General features: G+C 51.7%; 1 protein-coding gene across 1 annotated transcript; it reads left to right on the top strand.

Annotated features, from left to right (window-relative positions):
- The first annotated feature begins 18,671 nt into the window (after nt 1–18,671).
- Sox1 (SRY-box transcription factor 1) lies at nt 18,672–19,847 on the top strand. Its single transcript, XM_059244918.1, has one exon. It carries the CDS (start codon nt 18,672–18,674, stop codon nt 19,845–19,847), a length of 1,176 nt encoding a protein of 391 aa, XP_059100901.1.
- The last annotated feature ends 3,542 nt before the right edge of the window (nt 19,848–23,389 follow it).

The raw sequence follows: 23,389 nt of genomic DNA on the forward strand, positions 1-23,389 counted from the left end.
TGACCAATTTCATCCTCAATTAATTGGTGATTGAAATATTTTTCTCTTAGGCAAGAAGTAATCAATATTCATACCCACATCATACTTTTTGAACTGTTTTAAAAGGAACCATGTGAATTAGAATTTTTAAAGAGATGCTGCTACAGCAAAGGCAGGCATTTTTCTCTGTGTAAGATTCCAGAAGGGAACATAACTGCACACACTAGAAACCGCTACACGCCCATCATCACATGTAGCTGTAACCTAACCGCTCAATGTCACATCACATATGTTTTATCTGGCTAAATTACTGAAAATAAAATGTATAGTGTGATATATTGCAGCCATATAGTGTGTACAGTTTGTATATAAAAAAGAATGATTAAAAGTCGATGAGAGAGTGTTTATAAATCTTGATTGCTTCATAATTTTAACTTTGAGCAACATTTTTATCATAATTATAGGCTTTCTTAAAGCATTTATGCAGATTGTTGTTGCTCAAAAGGGGGTTTATTCCATTTTGGTATAAACTACACTTTTTTTTCTTTATGAAATCACTCTTTGAGTTCCTAATACCCAGTACTCTGCCAGAGCCATAGAATTCAAGTAACAGGAGGCGTTTGCCCCGCAGAGTGCGATGGCCCTCTGTGCCCTGGCCATTCAGTGCCCATGGACACAGGGTAAAGTGGTGCAATCCCACAGTGACCAGTACTTGACACGCGGGATACTCCTGACCCTTCTCCCACACGTGTGTCCCTGTGAGATTGGTCTATTTCTGCACCCAGTTCACAGATTAAGAAACTGAGCCCTGAAGGCTTAGCCAACAACAGATTGTCCCACTGGACATTTGATCTGGAAAATAGACCTAGGGACAATCAATGATGCAGTTTTATTTTTGACCTTGAAAAGTTTAGATCCCAAAAAGGTGATGTAACCTGCCCGGTATCCTGTCAGGATATTTACTATTACTGAGCCCAGTGGACAGTGTGAATAAAATTCAGGCTAAAACACTCAGAGGCCTCAGCAGCTCATAGTCTTACTGCCGGGACGGGGGGGGGGGGGGGGAGTGAGTGATGTTTGAGGTTCTTTCCCTCCAAGAATTTTCATTTTTGCCACATGGTCTATGAAAAGGGTGGGGGGGAAGATATCACCAGAAACAAAACACAGAACTATGTGAGGAAGCATAAAGAGAACCTGTCCATAAAAATATCTAGTAGACTCCACCAAAGCAACCTACAAATCTCTCCACGTTCTCTAGGGACCAAGGCTGGTCTTGGTCTCAGTTCCCTCATTTCATCCCAAGGCCAAGGATGATACCTGCCAAACAGAAGGCGATCCACAAGTGTTTTAAGGTAGATGAATGAGTGAGTGTGAGGATGGGCGGATGGAAAGGCAGATGGATGGATGGATGGATGGATGGAAGATAGATAGATAGATAGATAGATAGATAGATAGATAGATAGATAGTGCTATGTGGGGATGGATGGATGGATGGATGGGTAGGTGGGTGGATGGGTGGGTGGGTGGATGGATGGATGGATAGACAGACAGACAGACAGACAGACAGATAGATAGATAGATAGAGCTATGTGGATGGATGGATGGGTGAGTATATGAGTAGGTAGAGAGACTAAAGGATATATGGACAGATGGGTGAACAGATATGTAGATAGGTGGCTATGTGGATGGATGGATGGATGGATGGGTGAATGGACAGGAGAGTTGGTAAATGGATAGATGAATGGGTAGATGGATGTCTGAAAATAATAGAAAGCAACAAATAAGGGGTTTCTATGAATATAATATGACATGTAAATTCTTTGTATAAATTCACATAAAGAAATAAGCCTTTATCAATAAGGTTAGTATAAACCTTAAGATATAACCACACTTATTTAAAACAAACAAACAAAAGGACAGTTTGAATATAAGATAGTATGTAACAGGTGCCCTACTGTTACCATGGATGGCATATGTTTAAGAAGTCACCAAGAAAGGGAGTGCTCATGTCAGGCTGGCATGCTCATTGAGACATGAAGACTGGCCAGAGTGTTCAGTCACTGCAGACAGACACAGAAAGTCACCCACAGCATGCTACCTGGGGAAGCCTGTGGAGTCTCCTCAGAGAAGCGGGGTGTTCCTGGTTTGACCCCTCTCCATCGTTTTTCAACATAGAGATCTAAAGAAGACCAGGGTGTGGATGAACACCGTGAGCACAGGAGAGGTCTGTGAGCAGAAGGGCCCCATGCTTCCCATGAGATCAGACAAGTCCTTCATTTCTCACAGCAGTGCAGGGTCAGGTTTCTGCTTTAGGATTGGGAAACCAAGCACTAGAGATGTTGAAGAAGTCAACTACAACCACGCAGGATGGAGCAAAGCCAGGCTTTAGCATAGACTGTCTTACAAATGTAAGACACTCTGCCATCTCTTCATTTATCACCAAATATGTCAACGCCTATGGGGTTTCAACCACTGTTCCAGGTGACAACAGATCCTATTTGGTGACCTCCTTCCAGAGACTAAGAATTAAAGTCTCGAAGGCTGGCCAAGATTTTCTTACACTAATCTCACTTCCATCTATAGTAAGAGTAAGCATAAGACATGTCACATGGTTGTTTTAACTTTTCTGATAATTAATTGGGCAGGTGAGATGACGCAGTGGGTAAAGTCCCCTCCTACCAAGCCTGACAACTTGAGTGTGAGCCCCGGGACCCACAATACAGAAGGAGAGAACTGGCTCCCACAGGTTGTCTTTGACTTCCACATTCACACTGTGGTGTGAAATGTGCCACCACAACACACATAATAACTAATTCATTAATAGCTGAACCAGGTATAATGGTACATGCCTGTAATCCCAGCACTTGGGAGGCAAAAGCAGAAAGATCAGAAGTTCACAGTTATCTTTAGTGGCATACAGGTTCAAGTCCTGCTTGGATAACATGAGACCCTGTCTCCAAAAGAAATTCAATTAATAATTGAGAAGGCCTTTTAATTTACACACCATATACTTCTGTATATCATAAGTATTGTTAACAGTGTGTTGTGCTGTTTATATCACATTACATATAATGTGCCTGTATCTGAGAACTCATCCTATTGGACAGGGTTTAAGTTCCTTGCCACTGATAGTGTTTGGTCCTTTGGTGCGGTCTTCCTATCGTGAAAGCTTTGCTTCTAGATCCAAGAACTGGAAGGAAGTACAGTTCCAGCCCCGTCCAGCGCTGAGGCAGAGAATGTCTTGAGTTACTAGTTTCGTTCCCCAAACAGTCTTTGGGGTTGGCTCTGGTTGCACCTGATTTACTCTATGGGTTGAGAACCGAGAGAGCAGAGAAGAGGAACCGTAGAAAGATGCTGTGTCCTGTGTCCAACTGGACACAAAGACATAGTCTGGCAGTGGTGGCACATGCCTTTTAATCTTAACACTCGGGAGACGGAGACAGGTGGATCTCTCTGAGTTAGAGGCCAGCCTGCTCTACAGAGCAAGTTCCAGGAAAGCCAGGGCTACACAGAGAAACCCTGTCTAGAAAAACAAAACACAAACAACAACAAACCATGAAGACAGATACTCAACAAACCAGTAGATTTGTTCTGTATGACTCACTGCTGGATGACCTGCTCAGAAAGCATGGCCACAGGGCTGCTAGATCTAGTAAAGCAAGGAGTATGGGATGTGCATATAACTTGCAAATAAAGATTATTTTTTGAGAGGACAGAATCCATTTCTATTGCTCTGAGTAGTAAGAAAATACACCCAAAGAAGATTGTAATTAGCTCTGACTGGAAAGGAAGGAAGGAAGGGAGGGAGGGAGGAAGGATGCCCTTGTCCCCTTGAGCACGCACGCCCCCCCCCCACACACACATACACACACACACACACACACACACACACACACACACACACACACACGCACATTGAGGTGGTACTGGCCATCTTCAAGGATGCCTTTTTTCATCCTCAGTGTGCCATCAGCAGCCTTCAAATCCAGGGTGCTAACCCTCCTGGATTTGCTGAACCCGGATGTTTATCCTGGAACCCTATGGCACAGCATCACCACTGCTCATGGGGACACTGAGCAGGAGTTACTGCCCCCTCCTCCTGAAGACTTATGTCTTTCAGGCATAAGAAGTGTATCTAATGAAGATCTGCTCCTGTCCAGTTTTGCCCTGTGGCAGGCTCAGATGTTCCCAAGGAAACTGCTTTTTAAAAAACCAGGTGTGATGGTGCATGCCTTTAATCTCAGGCAGCAGAGGCAGGGAGATCTCTGAGTTTGAGGTCAGTCTGGTCTGCAGAGTGAGTTCCAGGACAGAGAAACCTTGTCTCAAAAGAAAACAAATTAAAAAAAAACAAAACAAACTCTTACAGGTCTGCTTTTCTTTTCTATTAAAACGTTATTAAAGTCCTGGCGCAGAGAAGCTAGGTACATGGGCCACTGTAATACTCTGTATATGTAGGGAAGTGAGGACGAGCCATGTTCTTATTGCAGTCCTTTAGGGAGACCGGAGAACGCATCAGGGTCTGCGCCAGCTGTGTGTCATTCACCCATGAGAAGAAACAGGCCTCAGCTGATCTGAGGGTCACAAAGCTACAATGACAGGGCTCTGGTCCCTGTTTATTACAAGGTAGACACTGGCCAGAAGACCCCTCCTCTTCCAGAGGGCCTCCTATGCAGGACAGGGCAGCAGAATGAGGCCAATTTTCTGGAGGGAAGCCCTGAGACCTTCTAAGTCTCCTGAGACCATATTTTGTGGTACAATCTAAACTTTTTATTCCCACCTTCGAAGTCCATGTATAAATTCAACAAAACAGAAGGAGGAGCTGGCGGGACAGAGGGACCAAGGAAAGGACAATGCGTGCCAAGGGCAAAACTGTATAACTCCACCCATCATCTTGTATCATGGTCACATGGCTTGGGGCCCTGGTCTGTAGCTGGTGGCTGGCATCTGCATCTGGTGTACAAGCTGGACTTCACCAGGAGAAAAGGAACTGGACAGATTTTTCAGAAGCAAAGCCTTGTGATTCACATTCTTACTGCTGAATAATCAATCCTCTTCTGACGGAGGAGAGAGTGTAGACACCCTCATCCATGAACCAAGTGCAAGTATTAGAGTCCCCAGTGGAGAATTACAAAAGCCACAGGTTTCCCCTCCAGCTGCTCTTTCAAAGCACCCTCACTTAAGAACACAGCCTTTATGCCTGGCCCTTCAGACCTTTAGAAGAGGATCCTTGTGTGACAGAAACAGAGAGGTCGGCCTCTGGAAACCTAAACAAAGATGTTCTTTCCCATCTCCTCCTTGAATGCAGAACTTGGTGTCTTTTGGTCCCTTCCACCTTCCATGGCAGTTGACAAAGCCAGGTCTGCCTCAGACGCCCGGAAATTAACGCTAACGCAGCCACCCTGCACTAGGCTCCAGGCCTCCTTGGCTCTGGCATGGTCTTAGCCAGACTTAGGGTGACCTTAGACCTGCTGTAGGCTTTGCCTCAACCACGGGCCTTTTAGAGATTTCTGCGGGCCTGTTCTCTCTCCTAAAGCCGAGAAAGGCTTGCTGCAAAGGCCAAGGAAAGCCCGTGGGCTCGGAGCCCTCTGCAGTCGGGACTGCCATGGTCTGCAGAACCAGAGCTGGGGACTAACTGCCTAGGGAAGCGAGGGTGAGGCGGAACATCTGACCACGCCCACAACCTGCAAAACTGGTTGACCCCAGGCTTCTCCTCCCCAGCCGGCACCAGAGAGGCAAGTCCTAGTTTGGACAGACAGTTATGTCCAGTGCGTAGGACCAGGCTGTGACTTGTAGGATCCTGTGTCTGCTCTTCACCGAGGACCCGTGAGCACACCAGTTCCCTGTGATGTGGGATAAACTCCACTTCACAGCCCCCATTGATACGGGTTTGACGTCTGTTTGCCACAGTGTTCTGCACTTAGGCTAACACCCACTATTAAATGACAAAACCGTGGCAGCCTGTCAAAGCCAGCTGACTGGCAGCTGCTCGGCTTACAAAAACCATTCAAATATTTGCAGGTTCTGAGGCTTTATGCACTGTTGTACCCAATCTTTCAGTGATTTAACATGTAAAATATAAGTCAAAGTTTTAAATCTGGATTCCAAAATGTTTCCATTTTCCATACAAAAGGAAAGAGCTTCCCCGTGTCTGTTGGAAGGACTCCAACTCCGAAGAGCCTCCGTATTTCCTGCCCCCAGATTCCTGCACAAACCCGGGTTTTAAAAAATATCTAGGGCCAAACTCCCTTTCCCTGGTGTTCCTTACATTTGGAATAACCGAGCTAAATTACTTTAAACTCCAAGGAAATGCGGCTTCTCAGAAGTGGGTTGAAAAAGCAAGGAGTCCCCAAGGAACTCCACCGGCTTTATTCCCCTCTCTCTGCCACACCAACGTGTCTTTGAGGGGGGAAGCCTTGCTACTAGGGAAAATATTCCCAGACAGCAGGTCGGTCTCCAGCGATTCCCAGCCCACTAAGTCCTGTATTGCGCTTCGAAATCTCTCAGTCCGATTAAGAAATAATTTACAGATGACAAAGTGCTCGCCTAGATTAAGATCCACGGAGGGAAAGTCATGTGGGTTTTTGTTTCTGAGATTAGAGCCAGTCACGGTTCTGCTGAAAACCTCAGCTGCCAGCGGTGGGGGGAGGGGGGAGGCTTACGTTTGTCCACCAGAGAGCTCCAGATAAGTACACACCCACAGCACCCCGGTGGGGTGAACAAACGCTCGCTACTGTCACGTGTGCTGTGTTTGTACATTTCTTTTTAATATTGGTAACGTCTTTCCTTAGGTTGTGGGGGAATTGTAAATCCTTTGAGCCGAATTTGGGGGCATCCTTTCAAAGGAAAAAAAAAAGTTTGCTTTTTGAAACATTTCCTATGTGTCGCAGAGGGTGTAGGTCTTAAGTCCAAAGTGCTGACGTCTTTCCACGGTTGGGGACCTAAGGGGAAATGGGAGACGGGGTAGCGGAGAGAAACTGGCAGGGAGACTTGAGCAGCTGCAATCGGGCGCCTTCTCAGAGGTTCTCCCCTGCGCTAGGCCCCGGGGACTGGCGGGCAGCTTCAGCCTGGCAGCAAAGGCCGGGGTACGGGACCCGCCATGAGAGGGAGTGACAGCGCATCGGGAGGGTACCCCGCTACACACTCGCTGCCTCCGCTGCCGCGAGCAGCCCCGCCCGGCTCCCTCCCGCCGTGCTCACTAGGACGCAAGTCCCCTGTCCGGGCGACTTTTTCCTTTTCTCTTTCCTTCTTTCCTTCCTTCCTTCCTTCCTTCCTTCCTTCCTTCCTTCCTTCCTTCCTTCCTTCTTTCTTTCTTTCTTTCTTTCTTTCTTTCTTTCTTTCTTTCTTTCTTTCTTAAACCTGGAGAGCTTTGTGTCCACACACTAATCCTTAGACACAGTCTTTCGTTATGTTGCTCCCCTTGGTAGAGGGAGCACTGGAGGGAGGGAGGATTAAGGAGCGCGTCGTGGGGGGGGGGTGATGCCCTCGCTGCTCCGGGGGAGGCCTGGCGCGGCGCCCACGGCCAAGGTATCCCCTCGGTGAGACAACAAAGCTCCAGCCGGGAGCAGAGCCGAGAGAGCCCACAGCGAGGACGCGGAGGGGGCGGAGGGGGTGCGCCTTTCCGATCCCGCGCAATGACCCGCGCTGACTCAGGAGTGCGGGCGGGGGCGTCCCCCCTACGAGAGGTAGGGAAAGCCGGGGAGAGCCGCTCCAGGTGAAAGTCGCCGCCCGCCCGTGGGATGCCACAAGTGACAGCTGACGACGGGCAAGGGGGAGGGGGGGTGCGATCGCCGCTGGGGGAGGGTACACGGTCCCTGCGGTCCCAGGGTCCCGAACCTCTGCGGTCGGGCCGGCGGGAGGGGCGGCAGGCGAGGGCGAATGGGGAGCGGCGGGGACCCGGTTGGGGAGCGGCTAGAAGAGGGCGAGCGTCAGCTCCACCTCCCCGCTCGGCTCGGCGTCCCAGCTGCTAGCGAAGCAACGGCTCCCTTCTATTCACTGCCGAGCAGGAACAAAACCGCGGCTATTTATTAGAATACTTGTTTGGTATTGTTCAGTGCCACACAAAAGGCGCTTCATTATGTGGCGGGATCCCCCTTTTCCAGAGAGAAACAATAACCTGAAATTGTCTTGCGAGTCTTTTCTATCAATAATAAATTTCATTTTCTTGTCTCTCTCGCCTGCAGTGTGTGCGTCTGCGAGTGTGTGTGCCGAGCGAGGAGCGAGAGGAGCTTGTGCGAGCGAGTGTGCGAGCGGGGGTGAGCGTGTGAGTGTGCGTGCGCGTGGCGCTGGCGCCGTCGTCGCCAGGAGCCTGGCCGGGCCGGGGTCCGCCGGCTTCAGCGCGTGCGCTTGGCCTGCGGGACGCCCAGGTCCCACGCGGCCCGCAACCAGACGGGGCTGCGGAGGTACAGGCCGGCCAAGCGGTGCGGACCCGCCGGGCTGCAGGAAGAACTAACTGTAAGTGTGTCTCGAACTCGCGCGGGGGGCTTCACCAGCCGGGCAGGGACAGGCGGGCGGGAGAGGCGCGGGGAGGGGCGCGGGTCTTCGTGGGCACTTTCTGCGAGGAGGTGCGAGGTGCTCGCAGCCTTCTGGCCTCAATGGGGAGCCGCCCGGTAAGGCGGTGGTGACCTTCGCAAGCCGACTCGCGGGTCCACTGGTCATTTTCTTCTCTGCGTATTCACTCCTTCGCTGGTCCTTTTGGATTGGCCACCGCCCAACGGTCCAACGCCATGGCTAGGTGGGTCGCCCTTAGGGGCAGAGGTGGAGGGAGGTCGAGCCAGTGGCCGTGGGGGCAAGATTTAGTGGGTGGCGGTGCCCCTTCTACTGGGGTCGTCTGCCCCTGCCCGCCCCCGGCCCTGCCGGCTGCCGGCTCTCTGCCACCACTCTAGGCAGCGCCAAGAACCTAACCCACGGGTTGAAATACCCTTCTAAAAATTAACATGTTGAGGCGCGTGCCAGTTAGTGAGAGGTGTTTTGGGCAAAGAATCAATTTAACTTTGACTGACCGACAGACTTGACTGTATTAATTCTGCTACTTAAAAAAAAAAAATCAATCATCCGGAGCCCTCGACACGCAGAGAGTGCCTTTGGACCGGGTGCCTGCCCAGTAGCTGCTGCCTTGGCGCAGTGGATGTCGCGCCAGCTAGAGGAGGACTCCGGGAGAGCGATCCTGAGTACGCACAGCTGAGGGGGCCACCCGAAGCAGGGGTAACCCTGACCCAGAGACCCAACCTATATAGTGGCGTCCTCCCTCGTCAAGCGAAAACGCACCACTCGGGGTTAGGTTAAACTTGTGCGCATTCCGAAGTCTCCAGGCCCTAGCTGGCCACCCTCATCTGCCGCCTCTTTTACCCGGTTCGAGTAGCCAGCGGATAGACGTATACCGCGACTTTCAGAGGTGAAATGGATTTTCGGCGTGGCCTAGAGTCGATGAGCAAGGCGGGGCAGACCCAGCAGCATCGACCTAGGCAGGGACCAGACTGGCCGCCTCCCCTGGCAGGAAACAGGTGTTTGAACGCGATAGAGGCCTCCAGTCAATTAACCCATTAAAAGCCCGCTTTGTGCCATTGATTTCCTGCAGTGCGGAGGGGCCCGGCTTTCTGGAGGCGCCTTTGTGAAAAGCTGACGTGGGAAGGGAGCTGCATTCACGGCACCCTAGTAGGTTCAGATGAACCCCCGGGCACACTCGCCTCCTCAGTGGCTTGGGCTGGAGCTGGAGAAGAGTCCTGCTCGGTCCTCAGTAGTCTCATCCCCTGCAGCCGGGTGGTGGACGCCGCCTGGCAGCAGAGTGGAGAATACTGTGAATACTGACTGTGGTCAAGTTCAGGATCCTCAGGAAAGAGGAAAGAGAAACTGCCCCTCTTCCTGGACTCTGTCAGGTGTCGTCCGAGGAGTCTTTGGGGGGAGCAAGGCAGGCTGTGTGACTCTACCTGAAGGACTCCCACGGGGGATGTTCAGGTGCCCAGGGAGTGGAACAGAAAGTCACCAGGTGGCTTCCTGCTGGGCCTACTAAAGAGACGGAGCCAAAGGCTTGGGGCTCGCAGACCAAGGGGCTGGAAAGGGAGACTGGGATGGAAGGAAGTAGTCTCCCGCCAGAACCCCTCAGGTGGGCTACTGGGTTTCCCCTCTCACGTGCTCCACCCAGCAATGAGCCCAACCCTGCAGGGGTCTAGAGACTGGCCTGGAGGAGAACAGAAAACCAGCAGGCGCAGTCCCGGGGGGTGGGGGTGGGGGGGATGTCCACTCTGCCCCCCAGAAGATAGGCCTGGGCATTCTGAGTTACAAGCACAATTTTAGATAACTGAAAGGCCAGCAGCAGCTGGGCTTCAAACACCCCTCTCCTGTCGCCCGCAAGCATTCTTTGTCCTTCTGAAATCCAGAGTCAGTGCCTGACCCAGGAATAGCCAGTCCCTGAGGGAGAGATGAGGCATTTCTAGGGGACAGTGATGGGCGCTGATTCCAGCCATTAGCCAATTTTGTAGAAACCTCGCCTCTTTTCCCTTCACTCCTAAGATTTAGGACTCAAAGGCCACCTGAAACCTTACATGCCACACCTGCAAACCCTCCCCCCACTTCAGAACTCTTTCCCGAAAAGCTCTAGAGTCCTGAAGGGCATCTGGGCCCTGGAAGGTGGGTTGTGATCTTTTTCCAACCCTCCTGTCCAGAGAGAGTTGCCCCCAAAGGCTCCCGTGCATGAGGTCAACGGGCCTCTCTCTCTCCAACCCCAGGGAAATCTGATTTCTGCGGGTGGACCAGCTGGGTTGTCTCTTTGCAAAGGAAGATGAACAGCTCAGCTGGGGCCAAGGGGTCCTCCATTAGCTCCTCACAGGGCAGGGAAGCCCTTCCCACAGCCTGGAGATATTCCCAGACCCACTCTTCCCGTTAGCTACTTTCTGAAGTGAAGCAGGGCGCATGACTGAAAGGGCTTGAAATTGTGTCAGAGTGATGTTTTAATCTCACTGAAAAGTGTATTAAAGGACAAGATGTGATTTATGTGAGCCGCTCCGATGAAAGGCAAGATTGGAGTGGATGGGCTTTCACTGGCGTGAACCTCGTGCCATGTTTATATTGCAGCCTGTGTAGCTAATCTAATTTGCAATAACTGGCATGGCCTGTAAGGAAAAAAAATAGCATCTCTGATTTCACCTTATTCCTCTTCATATAGAAATTCCTTATGACTTGTCTCCTCTTGTGAGGGACGCCTTTTCTATTGGGGGGCTAATGAGAGAGGATTGAGAGAGGGGGCCATGCATACTCCAAATGCAGCTTCGAGCCCTGGTCATGAACACCCTTGGCCTTGATGGACCACTGTACAGGGTTGACGCATTATTTCAGACAGGATGGAGCGGTTACCATTACCACCCCCTAGGATGTCATAGCTCACCCTGCCCTCCATTCTCCAGGCGGCGGATAACGCAGGCTAGTCTGCTCAGCCCAAGAGTTTCGGTATTAAAAGGCTTCTTTGGGAATGTCCCTTAATCAGACACCTTCCATTCTCCCGGGTTTACCCTCTGTAAATTTTGGTTTGAGCAGTGGTGAAGCTCCACCATTCAGAAAAAGTTTGATCTCGTGCACGAGCTTTCTATGGTCTTAGGGAAAAGCCCAGCACCCCTCCGCTGGGGAGGAGAGCTTTGAATTCTCATGATCACATCTAACTTAACCAGCATTCTTTATCGAGAAGACACAACATGCATTGGAAAATTACAACTTTTGCACAATGTAAAAAAGGTGTATTCAAACTGTTAATTACGGGGGGTTGAGTAAATGAAACTTTCACAGTGACCCATTTAATTTTGCAGTAATTGCTGACAAAATAAGACACGGATGAATCACAATACAGTATATTTATCTTGAAGGAGAATATTGTGCTGATGTAGTTAAACCAAAGACTAAGAGAAAAATTTAAGAACGGCGGCAGAAAATTTTAAAGTACATAAAAATCACACCCTGAAAACATCTGGGTTAACACCGCGGAAAGCCCGGCTTCTGTGACTTTTCTGAAAAGCGCAACCAAATTACAGAGGCGACTGCGCCTCTCCTCAAAACCCCAGGCTCACCGCGAGCCCTCCTCTAAGCACAAATTTTGAGTGTAGTAGAAATCCAAAGGCAAAAGAGGGTTAGGAAAGTTCCTGCCCCAGCAGAATGCCGCATCTGACAGACGCCGCCGGGTGGAGCGCCTGCCCGGTGGCAGGTTGACCCTGAAACATGGTCTAGCCCAGGCCCTACTTGGCAGAGAGAATGCGAAGGGAGAGGAGGGGTCACCCGTGGCCCTGGCACAATTTGCTTCCCGCAAGCGAGTCCAAACGGATTTTTTTTTCTTTCCTTTCCCGTTCTTTTGTGGGAAGGGAAGCGGGCCCACACCTTCTAATTGCTAGCCTTCTCCTGCAGCCCAGGGCCAAGCAACGGCTCAGCCAGGGGCAATGGGGGCAAGGGGTTGGGCACGAGCCTGGACACCCACTAGATCTGTCCTTTCTCTATCGGCATTGGCACAGGAGTGCCCAGAGTCTGCAATGCCACCAGAGCCTGGAGCACCCAGGGTGCCCGCAGAGAAGCGCATGGGTAGAGCCGCTGTCTGCCGAGTGCGAGTGCCAGGGGCGGGCGCTGTGCTGTGGACGCCCAGTCGGCACTCGCGATGGGTGGGAGCCCGGGCAGCGTTGGCTTTTTCAAAAGCCGCTGATGGAAAAGCACAGAGCAGCAAGTTGCTGGAGGCTCGGCCCTCCCGTAGGGATGGGTTTAGGCTGAGTGGATAGATTCAGACATCTGGTGCCCAGGTGTAACCGCGAGGTAGGCCTGATGAAATTCTTGTCAGGAAATTTCACGCGGCAGAAGTGGGCGTTCGGTTCCAAACCCGCGAGGCCTGGCACCCAGCGGCGGCCCAGCCCCGCTGGCATCTCGGTCGCCTCTTCCCCTGGCACCCGCAGCTCTGGGGAGAGAGGGCGCGATGCCCCCTTGGGTTCCAAGCTTTCCTCCCCTCTTTCATTCATAAACCTGGTGGCTACAGACGCAGCTTGAATATTGACGTCTCTCCCCCGACTGCTCCGCCGTTAACCCAATTACAGAATTCATCAAGAACTGTGTTGAATTATCTCTTTCCATACAGTATCAGCATTAGCCTAATTAAAAGCTATAATGTCTGATATAATGATTAAATCGTTAGCTCTGCTGTAGGGAAGCAATATTTTGTTTTCCCTTCAATTAGAAGCTGATTGAGGTTTTCAGAGCAGGTCAGCTGTGAAATTTGAATTATATGTGTGAGCACTGCTCACAGGGTGAGCCCCTACTCGAAGCTCCCAGAGATTCTCCGAATGCTTCCACCCAGAGAGCCAGGAGGCATGCACGCACACGCAGTGCAGCTCCGAATTGTGTGTGCTGGTCGCCGCGCTGACGGCTGGAACCGGAGCCTGGCAGCCTAGACGCGCAAGGACTTTATTTACCCCTTTCCCACAGGCGCGGTTGCAGCGGCTTCTCCAAACTCAGACGCCGCGGCCGCCGTTCGGGTCTTTGCTTTCATGCTGAGAGCGGCTTGGGAGAGAACGGCTCTGAGGGCTGCTGATAAAGACGCGGGGATCGCCCAAAGTTCTTCATTTGCGAGTGATTCTCTTCCTTTGTCCCCACCCCCGACTTTCCCCCTTTATCTCGATTTTGTTTCTTTCCCCCCTTTTGAACAAATCAGTAACAACGAACAAACCACACAGCTTTGTAATTGGGCTCCTTTCGCTGTTTGCGAAGAACTCCCCCAACTTAGTCCGGGCTGGGCCCCAGGAGATCGGCTGAGAGGACTCGGGGGCGACCCAGGAGAAAAGACGCCCCCACTAGAGTCCCGGGTCAGAGGCGCACGCTGAAACTCAAACACTGAACTGGCCAACCCTCCAGGGACGCTGCGAGAGCCTTAGCTGGGCGAGGGGCGCCTCGGCCACACAGGTGACAGCCCGAGGTGGCTCGGGAAGGACAGAGAGGGTGGTGGCCGCCAGCAGACGGCGATCGCGGCCCGCGCCGCCGCAGGGTCCACACTTGACTCGCCTAGGGGCTTCGGCCCCAGCGCACTGCCCTCCAGCTCCTGCTGCAGGTCCCGGGATGGAGTCACAACCTCCGTGCCCGCCCCTCTCAGATTCGCTCTCCTCCCACTTGGCCCGTAATCTGCGCCTCCTGTTGGCCGAGGTGACCTCGGAGGCCTTTCCCAACTTGCAGCTTTCTTTCCCTCTCCTGAGTTTTGTTTGCGGCCGCCTCCTCCCGCTCAACGTTACTCTTTCCTCCCTCCACAGTCCTGCCTAGAAACTGCTGGTTCGCTAGAGATCTTCAACTATTCTCTCGGCCCACCGAGGGTACATCAGAGCCCGGGAGTCTTTGCCCCAGGGAGTTCCCAGGAGACACCTCCACGTGTCCTCTGTGCTCCAAGGGCTTTGCCAGCCTTTAGACAGTCTTGTTCTGAACATGGCCAGGAGATTGTCACCAGGGCAGATAGTCTGCACCTCCCATGGGGTCATTTCTAGAATTGCACGGTCCCCAAGAACCTCAGCCTACCCACCTTGTTCCAAGCTTGAGGCTAATTCTGAGCATAGAAACCCATAAATAGATGTCTCAGGGCCGGCTCTCAAAAAAAGAAACAAGGGGTTCTGTCCACAGGGGCCCTCTTTACACCAAAGATTTCTCATGAGCACAAAGGTGTGTGTAAGGGAGTGAAAGTACTGGTTACTCTCTGTCAGGGGCTCAAGTTTATGATGTTTAAAGTCCAGGACTCGGTTTATTTGAAAGTCAAGGCTTTTGTGCAAAAGCTTAAACATGTCATTTCCATATATAGACACCTTCCTAATTTACCTATGCTCATTTACATATACAGGCATATATTCATACACTACATGCACACATAATTTCCTCTAGCAATGGGTTGACTTGAATTTTCTGAGGGTTATAACCACAGGTTGAATAAAAACTTAGCCACTTTTCTAAGTCGGTCTTTTGGCATTTTGAGCCATGGCACAGTGAAATTCCCGAATTGCTGAAAGAACAAAATTGGTCAGTCAACAGTGGAAACTAATCCTTGCCTTGGATTCTGGACTTTCTCTAGCGTTACTTGGGCATGGTACAGTTAGTCTCCAAATCCTCAAGAATATAGTTTTTAGGATGGCATCTGGCTGAAAGGCTGGGAGGGAGCCCCATCAAGCTGGCTGGGGAGGATAGGAAGCAGACAGAAGTATTTATCAAACTGTTTTTAGGCTGTTCGTGTGTGTGTGTGTGTGTGTGTGTGTGTGTGTGTGTGTGTGTGTGTGTAGAGCCATTTGGGAGAGTGAGAATAGAAGAAGCAAGAAGCAGAGGCTTCCAGAAGTTATCACTGACAGGAGTTGCTTCTCACTGCTCATGCCAGGATGAGGCACAGGGAGGGCTGGCACACCATGCCCACCACTGCTTCATTGGCACAGGCGGCTGCTGCCAATCTTCTGTCACTTGGCAACAAGTTACACCTGCATCTCTGATTTCCTACTTCTGCAGGTGGGCACCCACAGGGTTTGCACTGGCTTGAGCTGGGAACAGTTTATTACTACTCGGGGCTTCTGAAGAGTGGTGCCCTGAGTGGCAAGCACCAACGTGGCTGCATGCAATGTGACGCCATTTACCTCCTATTTAGATGTTCTGGAAAACAAGGGTAACATCCTATTTGGAAACAATGTTCAGGGCTTGGTAGAAAGAAATGAGACCATTTCAAAGTCATCTATCCAAGTTCCCCAAAGCATAAAGCATTCCTGCAAAGCTCACTAGAGTGCAGGGTGTTTATAAAATAAATTGCCCCATTGATATGGAAAATAATGTGCCAAGCTTGATCCATACAAAGCGTTTTCAGGGGGTCTTTGGCTATTTAGTTTAAAAATCTAAATTGAAAAGCACAGGAAAGAAATCTTTCAATTGCTAAGTGGATAATATAGTTTATAATTTGTAAACCGTTTCTTTTATTTCAGTCTTGCTGACTTCCCCTAACACAGTGGATCTCTCTGCACACCCATCGCCTCCTAAATTATCAAAGGAAAATGGTTCTACCAAGTTCTTAAACAATATTCCTGTTCGTTTTGTTCATTTACAATGTAACTGATATTTGTAGGTAGTTCATGAAACAAATCAAAAGATTTAATAAACTTGGGTGCTGAAATAAGAAAGTAGCTGAAAACTAAGTCTATAACCTAGATGTTTATTTAAAAATATGAAATGTTTCCTTTCTAGCACAATTCTATATTATTTGATGAGTTTACTAGTAAGTGCTGGATGGCCTAAAATGAAAGGTCAATCGCAGAGGGATGGATTTGCTGCTGCACTGTGCTGTAACAACCTGTGATAAAAATAAAATGAAATAAAATAAATCTATGTAATAATCATAGCAAGGGAGCAATGGGGTCAGGAATTCACAGCCTCAGATATTTTTGTTAACAGGAAAAAAAAAAAAAAAGAACTGTCACATGGTCAGCACCCAAGATACTGGAACACCCTTATTGCTATTATCCGTTATCTCTGCCGTCAGAGGAGCCTTTGGATTACACACCGGGCGGTCTGCAGGCATTCAGCAAAGCCTGCCTCGCCCAACAGCAATCTCCTGAGGCACCTTCGTCTCAGGAGTAGAAACCTCTATTTCCACTCTACCCGGCCCCAGGACATCGGAGGAACTTCTGCGCTCTAAGGGTCTTTCTGGAAGAAACCTTTAAACCAAGCCCCCATCTTTCTCTTGGAAATGGCAGTCTGAACCCATGTAGTCTGAGATTGGGTTGGAAATCTCCTGAACACCCCGGAAGCATACTTGTTCTGGGATTCAAGAATGACAGCCCTGTGTGGTATGCCTTGATCATCCCCAGGACCGACCTTTCTCTTTCACAACGTAGGAAGAAACAAAACAATACAAAAAGGCAGCAGCGCTGTCACGGGAGCAGAGGTACCAACTTTCAACCAGATTTCAGCATCCCCTCCCAAACCCCGAGTTCACACGGTTTTCAAAGTCCTTTGGCAAACAGCTTCTTGGAGAATCATTCCAGGGAAGAATGGGGTAGGTAGGTATTCTTTTGCTGTTTCAACAAACTTTTTTGACTGTTGGAGTAACTAGATTCCAAATAGATCTTGTTTTTGACCTTCGCAGAAATTCAAGAGGAGAAAGTAAATTGCGAAGAGTACCTGACTATAACACTCCATCCGCTAAAAGACACACCCCCATCTCCCCCCACCCCACCCCACCCCCCGCGCAAAGAAAGTTCAGGGTAGATAAGGGAGCTATGAGCCCTGCACCACACAAAAGCGGCCGCACCTCCATCCACGGAGACCCGAATTATTATAGACTTCGGATCTGGAAAGGCCTTTGCTAGAGTAGGCTCTGGAGAATGCACTGAGCGCCGGGGGTGGGAGAGACTGCTTGGCCTGAAAACCAGCAGTGGTGCTTTCGGCTTAAGCTCCCCCTGGGAAGATCTCCCCCGCACCGCTGCTATTCTGCACTCTGGCTGAGTGCAAAGTGCGGCCTCTATCTCCAACTTTCCCCTTCCCTGCCGGCGCAGAGTTGGCTGGCTAGGGACAGGGGAGGAGCTGGGTCTCCAATGAGCGCATTTAAACACGACCCAGGGCTGTATTCCCCCCCGCCTCCCCCGACAGCGATTCTTTCTTCCTCTTGGTTTTCAACCCAATCGTTAATCATTCGGAGCGCGCGGGCGGGGAGAGGAGAAGGGGGCGAGCTCCGGGTTCGCCGCCATCGCCGCCGCGCGCGCGCGCTCAGGAAGCAGTGTGGCTGTGACCCCGCCCCCCCGCGCCCCCTTTTCCCCCTCCTTCCTGCCCTTGCTCCCCCCCCTTCTCCTCCTCCACCTCCTTGCACCGCCGCCCGCGCCCAGTGTATCTACTCCCTCCACACGTCACTCGCCAGCGCGCCATGCAAATCACCGCCGCCGGCGGCTCCCATTGGCCGCGGCGCGCTCATTTAATGGCAGCCCGGGCCCGGCGTATGGCTGCTGGGCCCCCCGCGCCACCGGCCCCGCGTGCGCCTCCGCTCCGAGCGCACGGCCCCAGGCAGGCAGCGGACAGCTTGTCCTAGGCGCAGCGGCCCGGCTCTCTGGCTCTCTGCACGCGTTGGCACTCCCACCGCTGTCCCTAACCCCCTCCCTAGCTGCACACCGCGATCGCCCCCTCCGAACCCCCCTCCGAGTCCCCCTCAGCGCCTGGCTCCCCCCAGGCACCTGGGACCAGCACATGCCCAGCGCACGCGGCGCACCGCCCTGCTAGAAGTTGCGGCCCCGGACTTGGAAGCCGCCAAGGAAGCCAGCGCAGGAAAGAGACTTCGAGCCGCCAAGAGGAGGCAGCGAACCCGGTGTCGGGCCCAGTGGCACCGCTTCAGACCCAGAAAGTGGAGCCTCAACTTGGCCACGACTGCACCTGTTTGCACAGCTCAGCCGAGAGCGCCCGGACTGCGGCAGCGGCGGCGGCGGCGATCGTCCTGACCAACGGCCCCTTTGGCAAGTGGTTTGTGCATCCGGAGAAACTTTCCACCAGCGAGCTGGACCCGCGCTAAGTGCGTGTGCTTTTGCCTCTTTTTTTGTTGTTGCCTCCACCCAACCCCCTTCTCTCTGCTAGGCACCCCCCCCCCCAGCCTCTCTGGGCTGATCCTCTCTCCACCCACCCACCCCCACCCGGCCGTCTATGCTCCAGGCCCTCTCTTTGCGGTGCCGGTGAACCCGCTAGCCGCCCAGATGTACAGCATGATGATGGAAACCGACCTGCACTCGCCCGGCGGCGCCCAGGCGCCCACGAACCTCTCGGGCCCGGCCGGGGCGGGCGGGGGTGGTGGTGGGGGCGGGGGCGGCGGCGGCGGCGGGGGCACCAAGGCCAACCAGGATCGGGTCAAGCGGCCCATGAACGCCTTCATGGTGTGGTCCCGCGGACAGAGGCGCAAGATGGCCCAGGAGAACCCCAAGATGCACAACTCGGAGATCAGCAAGCGCCTGGGGGCCGAGTGGAAGGTCATGTCCGAGGCCGAGAAGCGGCCGTTCATCGACGAGGCCAAGCGACTGCGCGCGCTGCACATGAAGGAGCACCCGGATTACAAGTACCGGCCGCGCCGTAAGACCAAGACGTTGCTCAAGAAGGACAAGTACTCGCTGGCCGGTGGGCTGCTGGCGGCCGGCGCAGGTGGCGGCGGCGCGGCCGTGGCCATGGGCGTGGGCGTGGGCGTCGGGGCGGCGGCCGTGGGCCAGCGCCTGGAGAGCCCGGGCGGCGCGGCGGGAGGCGGCTACGCGCATGTCAACGGCTGGGCAAACGGCGCCTACCCCGGCTCGGTAGCCGCGGCGGCTGCGGCCGCGGCCATGATGCAGGAGGCACAGCTAGCCTACGGGCAGCACCCAGGCGCGGGCGGCGCGCACCCGCACGCGCACCCGGCGCACCCGCACCCGCACCATCCGCACGCGCATCCTCACAACCCGCAGCCCATGCACCGCTACGACATGGGCGCCCTGCAGTACAGCCCCATCTCCAACTCTCAGGGCTACATGAGCGCGTCGCCTTCGGGCTACGGCGGCATCCCCTACGGCGCCGCAGCAGCCGCCGCCGCCGCGGCGGGCGGCGCGCACCAGAACTCGGCTGTGGCGGCCGCGGCGGCTGCGGCGGCCGCATCGTCGGGTGCCCTAGGCGCCCTCGGCTCGCTGGTCAAGTCAGAGCCCAGCGGCAGTCCGCCGGCCCCCGCGCACTCGCGGGCGCCTTGCCCCGGGGACCTGCGCGAGATGATCAGCATGTACCTGCCCGCCGGCGAGGGTGGCGACCCGGCGGCGGCAGCGGCTGCCGCGGCCCAGAGCCGGCTGCACTCGCTGCCACAGCACTACCAGGGCGCGGGCGCGGGCGTCAACGGCACGGTGCCCCTGACGCATATCTAGCGCCGCGGGGACGCCGGGGACAGTGCGGCTCCAGGCCGCCGACCCGGCGACCAAGAGCGTGAGGCCTGCGCCGCCGGAGCCTCCAGAGCTCGACTTTGTACAGACGTCTCCACGTTTTTGTCAAAAGACCGCTCTGGAGATCGGAGCACTAGGTGACACCTGCCCCCTCTCACCTTTTCCCGGGACTCCGAGGCGCTGACACCAGACTGGCGTCATAGACTGAACTTTGGTGTTTTCACGAGACCTTTTGTACAGTATTTATCGTCCGCAGAGGAGGCACACAGCGTTTTCTCGTCTCTGGAGGACAAAGGACAAAACCCAGCGAGGCGATGCCAACTTTTGTATGACTGCCGGCTCTGTAACTTTCCCCGGGGTTTACTTCCCGCCGGCTCTTCTGCCTGAGGCCGAGTGAAGGACCTTGAGCTGTTCTCACTTGTTACAAATGTAGTAAGGCAGATCCAAACATTTACAAGTTTTTTGTAGTTGTTACCGCTCTTTTGGGTTGGTTGGTTCATTTATACCGCGGTCCCCTCTCAGACGGTGGAGATATATTCTGGGTTTTGTAAAACTCTGTATCCGAGCATTTCCATTTTTTTTTGTTTTGTTTTGTATTATTTCTTGTAAATGCGTTGTGACATTTTTATTTTAGGCGTTGCGGTACGGGGGGGAGAGGAGTCAGATTATGTACATAGCCTGCAAGTCTTTCATCTAAAAAAAAAAAAAAGAAAAGAAAAACAAAAAGAGATCCTCCCCACCAAAATGCATCAAAATTTGAATTAATACGTTTAAGAGAGAAAAGCCCGTTTCCCTATGAAATTGAAACGTGCTAATTTTATATGCATGATTTATGACTTCAAAATACAATTAGCAATCTGTTGAAGGAAAATTACCAGTAGGGCCCAAGGGTAAGAGAGCCCCGCCGAGCGGAGGGCAGCGCTTCAGTGGCTTTATTCAGTGGGAAAAGAGAAAGCTAAACTCCGGGGATTATTCTGTAGAGTTGACGTTAACACAGAAGGGAGAAACTACAAAACACTTCCTAATAGTTTCACGTTTTAACTGCCGCGGCCCTGGCACAGTTTTTGATTTTTTTATTTTATTTTATTATTATTATTATTTTTTTTTTTTTTTTTTTGCTGTGGCTCTGCCCTTCACCTACTGTAGTAGTTTTTGAGGCAGCTTGGTCCTGGTTGGGAGGAGAAAGGACAGTACTCAATGGTGGGACTGGTGGGAAGAGGCCAGGGATGGGGGACCACGACTACCACCAAGACAGCGTGCCTTTGATAGCTCTGTAATTGGGATTGTAAGTGAAATTACCTTCCTGTGGTTCAAGGAAGCAATCCTGACCCAGAACGCACCACCACAGTGTCCCTCACCCAAATCCTACCCAAACACCTCCCCCTTCCTCTCTGGGAAAATGCAACATAATTTCGAGGATTTTCTTACACACACACACACACACACACACACACACACACTCACAGAGAGAGAGAAAGAATCGACCACCCCCTCTCCTGTGTGAAACGGGATGCAGGTTGCTAGGGAATGTAAACACAGAATACGGTGTTTATTATTCCTGACCAGATCTTGAGGTTGTTTGATGCTTTAAATATTTTTAATTATATTTTTTCTAGGTGTTTATTGGTACATTGCAGGTTTTTTTTTTTCTGGAATTTAAAGTTTTCTGTAAAACTTTGTCTTCAAGTAATCTGACAGCATTAAATATTGCATTTAAAAGTTATACTGCAGTAAATATGTTTTGAAATTAATCATGACATTAGAATGAAATTCTATTTTTGAAGGAAATTTCCCTTAAGTCCAGATGAGAAATAATACTAATTTCAGCATCCTTTTCCCTCATTTCTCCCTCTTCCTTTTCCTTTTTTCTTTTTCTTTTTTCTTTTTTCTTTTTTTTTTTAATGAGTATGAACTAGCCATTCGAGAGTGGACTTACTCTATCAGTTCAGTAAGACCTTAGCTCAGCCTACATTGGAGAATACCTTTCCGTATAAATGCTAATCTTACAAAGCGACATGTGTGATTTAAAAAAAAAAAAAAAGTCATTTTGATGATTTTGCTTAAACCTCTCATTCCTTAAAGTGATTGCAAGAGATCCAAGAACGCTGCCCACTACTTTCTGATAAGGTACTAAAAGGACACCTCCTGCTTTTGGTTTTCCTCTCTTCATTTTTTCCTTTAGGGTTTTTGCTCTGTTGTTTCCAAAACGGCTTTGCTTGCTTAGGAGTCCAAGAAGAGAGCTGAGGCACTCAGGCAGTCCGGGAACAAGAGCCCAGTAACCTCCTTGGGGAAATCCTAGGTTATTTTTGAGGTCCAGCCCACCTTCCCCTTAATAGACAAGGGCCTTTGCTGACTGGTCCCCAACACCACCATCTTCTTTCTGTAGTGGGGGGCAGGGGTAGCCACACTCACCTCTGTCAAGCCTGGGCTTCTGGGGTTCCTTGGCTATGGCAGCTAGCCCAGGGCTCATCGCCATAGCAGTTATGTATGGCCCATTGTAAGTGAAGCGCCACACGTAAAGTTAGTCATCTAGGGAGCACCAGACAGTTCAGCCCCCTCATTTTTGTGTGTGTGTTGTGTGTTCCCTGCTTGAACTCCACCCAGTGAACTGGGATGCTTTGTGCCGGGCCTCCACACCACCTTCCTCTGGGTTCCACTGGTGTGAAAGACGAGGAGAAATTCTCTAATGACTTAATTTGAAAATAAAGCAGGAGGATTAAGGGGGACTCCTCTCAAGATGGGGGCCAGATCCGGGCAGGCTCTCTCCAGTTTAAATAAGTGGAGAGGATTTTCACCTAGGCCTTCCTTGGAGCACACAACTCAAGGATAAATGCAGTTCCTAACCAAGCAACGCACGTTTGTGTTCAAGTGAGATTCTTTGTGGTTATTATTACATGATAATTCACTTCCAATGCACGGGCGATGTTCCATTCCATTAGTGCAATTTTGTTTAAAATCTCTGTGGAGAGCGGGGCAGAATCTTTGTCAAGCCTGGATAAAGTTTGCGTAACTTTGTGTAGGGCACCTGGCTGGCTTCTAAACTCACCAGTGAACTAAGCAGGATGATTTGCTTGACGGTCTCGCCCCCCACCCACCCCTCCCCGCCCCCTCTCCTTTCCCTCCTTCCCTCTCTCCTCTTCCCCTTTTTTTTCTTCCTCACTTTAAAAAAACAAAAACTCACTGGCCCCTTTTTATTGTTGCCACTGAGACTTTGACACCCTCCCTCAAGCCCACTAGTAGGCAGATGAAACGAATTAATTTTTTTTTTTAAGGAGTTGCGGGCGCAGCGCGCCTGATCTGCAGATGTGTCGGGATGTGACTGATAGGTCTATTAAAATCATGCGTGTGGGAGAAGAATAACACTCATATTCACGCATTTCATTTTCCCCGACAAAGACTGGGCACTGCCGAGCTCTGTCTCCGGAAAATTCCAGTCAATTCGAGAAGCCCTCCCTAGCACTCGTGCTCTGGGGACGCAGGAAAGCAAGCTCTGTCCAGCCGGGGCCGAGCAGCGTGGGCTCCGGGCC

This window comes from Peromyscus eremicus, chromosome 17 (assembly GCF_949786415.1).
Source record: "Peromyscus eremicus chromosome 17, PerEre_H2_v1, whole genome shotgun sequence".
In the NCBI taxonomy this organism is placed as follows: Eukaryota; Metazoa; Chordata; class Mammalia; order Rodentia; family Cricetidae; genus Peromyscus; species Peromyscus eremicus.